General features: G+C 57.1%; 1 protein-coding gene across 1 annotated transcript; it reads left to right on the forward strand.

Moving 5' to 3' along the window:
• The first annotated feature begins 152 nt into the window (after positions 1-152).
• Positions 153-1,987, forward strand: LOC144477774 (uncharacterized). The gene is made up of 2 exons (XM_078195509.1): positions 153-727; positions 904-1,987. The coding sequence occupies exons 1-2, from the start codon at positions 153-155 to the stop codon at positions 1,985-1,987; spliced, it is 1,659 nt and encodes a 552-aa protein (XP_078051635.1).
• Positions 1,988-2,300: the final 313 nt, after the last annotated feature.

The raw sequence follows: 2,300 nt of genomic DNA on the forward strand, positions 1-2,300 counted from the left end.
GCGCGGGCACCATGTACTAAGCGCGGTAATTTTAAAGAGGATATATTCTCTTTACAAATATACCGCGATTATACCGCGTAAGGGAACATGATTGGTTTAAGCGCGTTTGGCGGGGCCCATCCTCATTCATTTCAAAAATCGCGTGTTGAATTATGGCGTCTGAGTCGCGCGTCGTACCCTCCTCCGACGTAGCACGTGTGGGCGTCCGCCACACGCCGTTCTGGAAGTCGAACCCCGAGCTCTGGTTCACTCATATGGAAGCGCAGTTCGACACCGCATCCATCACCACTGAGAGGACACGCTCGTCCTATGCGATACAGAATCTGGATGAATCCACGCTCGTCGACGTCGGCGATATCTTGCGTGATGCGGCCGTGACCGACCCATACACGAGGCTCAAGGAGAGGCTCATCAGCGTCTTTGCTCAGGGCGAGGAGAAACGTCTGCAAACGCTGCTGAGCGAGGTCGACTTGGGCGACAGACGCCCGTCGCAACTGCTTCGCCACATGCGGGAGCTCGGGCAGAACAAAGTCCCCGACTCCCTGCTGAAGTCGCTGTGGATGCAGCGGCTGCCTTCTCACGCCCAGGGCATCCTCACCACGTGCTCCGTGGACTTGGACGAATTGGCCCGTCTGGCCGATAAAATTCTAGATCTTTCCAGGCAAAACGTCAGCGCTGCGTCGACGTCGTCCCCAGGGATGGACGATTTGGCCCAGAAGGTCGATTGGTTGGTGGAGCGAATCCGCCGACTGGAAGCCGGGGGCTGGTCTTCGAACCGCGGCGAGAGGCGTCCTCCGGGTCGCCGTCGAGGCCGATCGCCGTTCCCGAGATCGCCACACCGCAAGCAACGCTCTCAGTCGCGCAACGGGTTGTGTCGCCTACACGCGAAGTACGGCGAGAAAGCCCTGAAGTGCTATCAGCCCTGCAGCTGGAAGAACACCCACGCGGGAAACTAAACACCCGGTTGTCGTCGGCGACGGATTTCCGGGAGGTTGAGCGTCGTCGCCTTTTCGTCTTCGACAAGGAGACCGGATTGCGTTTCCTGGTCGACACGGGAGCGGATGTATCTGTCCTGCCCACTGCCCGTCGAGATCGTCAGGGGACTTCCGGCGTTCCCCTTTATGCCGCCAACGGAACGCCGATTAGAACGTATGGACAACGGCGGTTACCGTTGAACCTGGGGCTTCGGAGGGAGTTCGCGTGGCCATTCGTCATCGCTGAGGTGGATCAGCCGATCATCGAGACGGATATGCTGTCGCATTTCCACCTGCTAGTGGACGTACGGCACCGTCGGTTGATCGACGGTGAAACGAACATCGTGGTCCAGGGCCGTCCCTATGCTGGAGAATCTCCGCAGATCCGCCGAATCGCCGGTGATCATCCGTACGGCGACATCCTCAGCAGGTACCCGACTTTAACTCGTGCCTGCGTGACACCGCTGCAGCCGGCCCACAGCGGGCAGCACTATATCGAGACCACCGGACCTCCCATCACGGCTAAGGCTAGGCGCCTAGACCCCGCTCGTCTGCGGGCCGCTAAGGCTGAATTCGCATTCATGATGCAAGAGGGGCTATGCCGCCCGTCCAAGAGCCCTTGGGCGTCACCCTTGCATCTCGTGCCGAAGAAAAATGGTGAGTGGCGGTCGTGCGGTGACTACAGGAGACTAAATAGTGTGACAACTCCGGACCGTTACCCCATTCCATTTTTGCAAGACAGTACCGCGTTCCTGTGCGGGAAAACCGTGTTTTCTACCGTCGACCTGGTGCGCGCGTATCAGCAAATTCCGATCCATGAACAAGACATCCCTAAAACAGCCATAATCACTCCTTTCGGTTCCTTCGAGTTCACCCACATGAGCTACGGGTTACGTAACGCCGCTCAAACTTTTCAGCGCTTCATCAATGAGGTTACCGCGAGCCTAGATTTTTGCTTTCCGTACCTGGACGATATAATTGTAGCTTCCGGGTCGGTTGACGAGCACCGGTAACATTTGGACCACCTGTTTAAGCGTCTCGCCCACTATGGTCTGGCCATAAATCACGATAAGTGTGTCTTCGGCCAGGCGTCCGTAAATTTCCTCGGGCATACCATTAGCGCGGAGGGTTTGAAGCCCTTAGACGATAAAGTCCGCGTTATATTAGACCTCGCCGAACCGAAGGACGCCAAAGGGTTGAGCAGGTTTTTGGGGATGGTAAATTTCTACCATAGGTTCATTCGTAATGCAGCGACGATTCAGGCCCCCTTGCAAGCGGCGATTCCTCGAAGACGGATCCGGAAATCGGACAGGATCACTTGGACCG

This window comes from Augochlora pura, unplaced genomic scaffold (genome assembly GCF_028453695.1).
Source record: "Augochlora pura isolate Apur16 unplaced genomic scaffold, APUR_v2.2.1 APUR_unplaced_3581, whole genome shotgun sequence".
Taxonomy (NCBI): domain Eukaryota; kingdom Metazoa; phylum Arthropoda; class Insecta; order Hymenoptera; family Halictidae; genus Augochlora; species Augochlora pura.

What these genes read in the sequence shown, in the direction of transcription:
- LOC144477774 (XM_078195509.1), top strand. Translation starts at nt 153, where the DNA reads ATGGCGTCTGAGTCGCGCGTCGTACCCTCCTCCGACGTAGCACGTGTG. An exon ending in TTGGCCCAGAAGGTCGATTG is followed by an intron (nt 728 to 903) that starts GTTGGTGGAGCG and finishes ACGGCGAGAAAG; the next exon opens with CCCTGAAGTGCTATCAGCCC.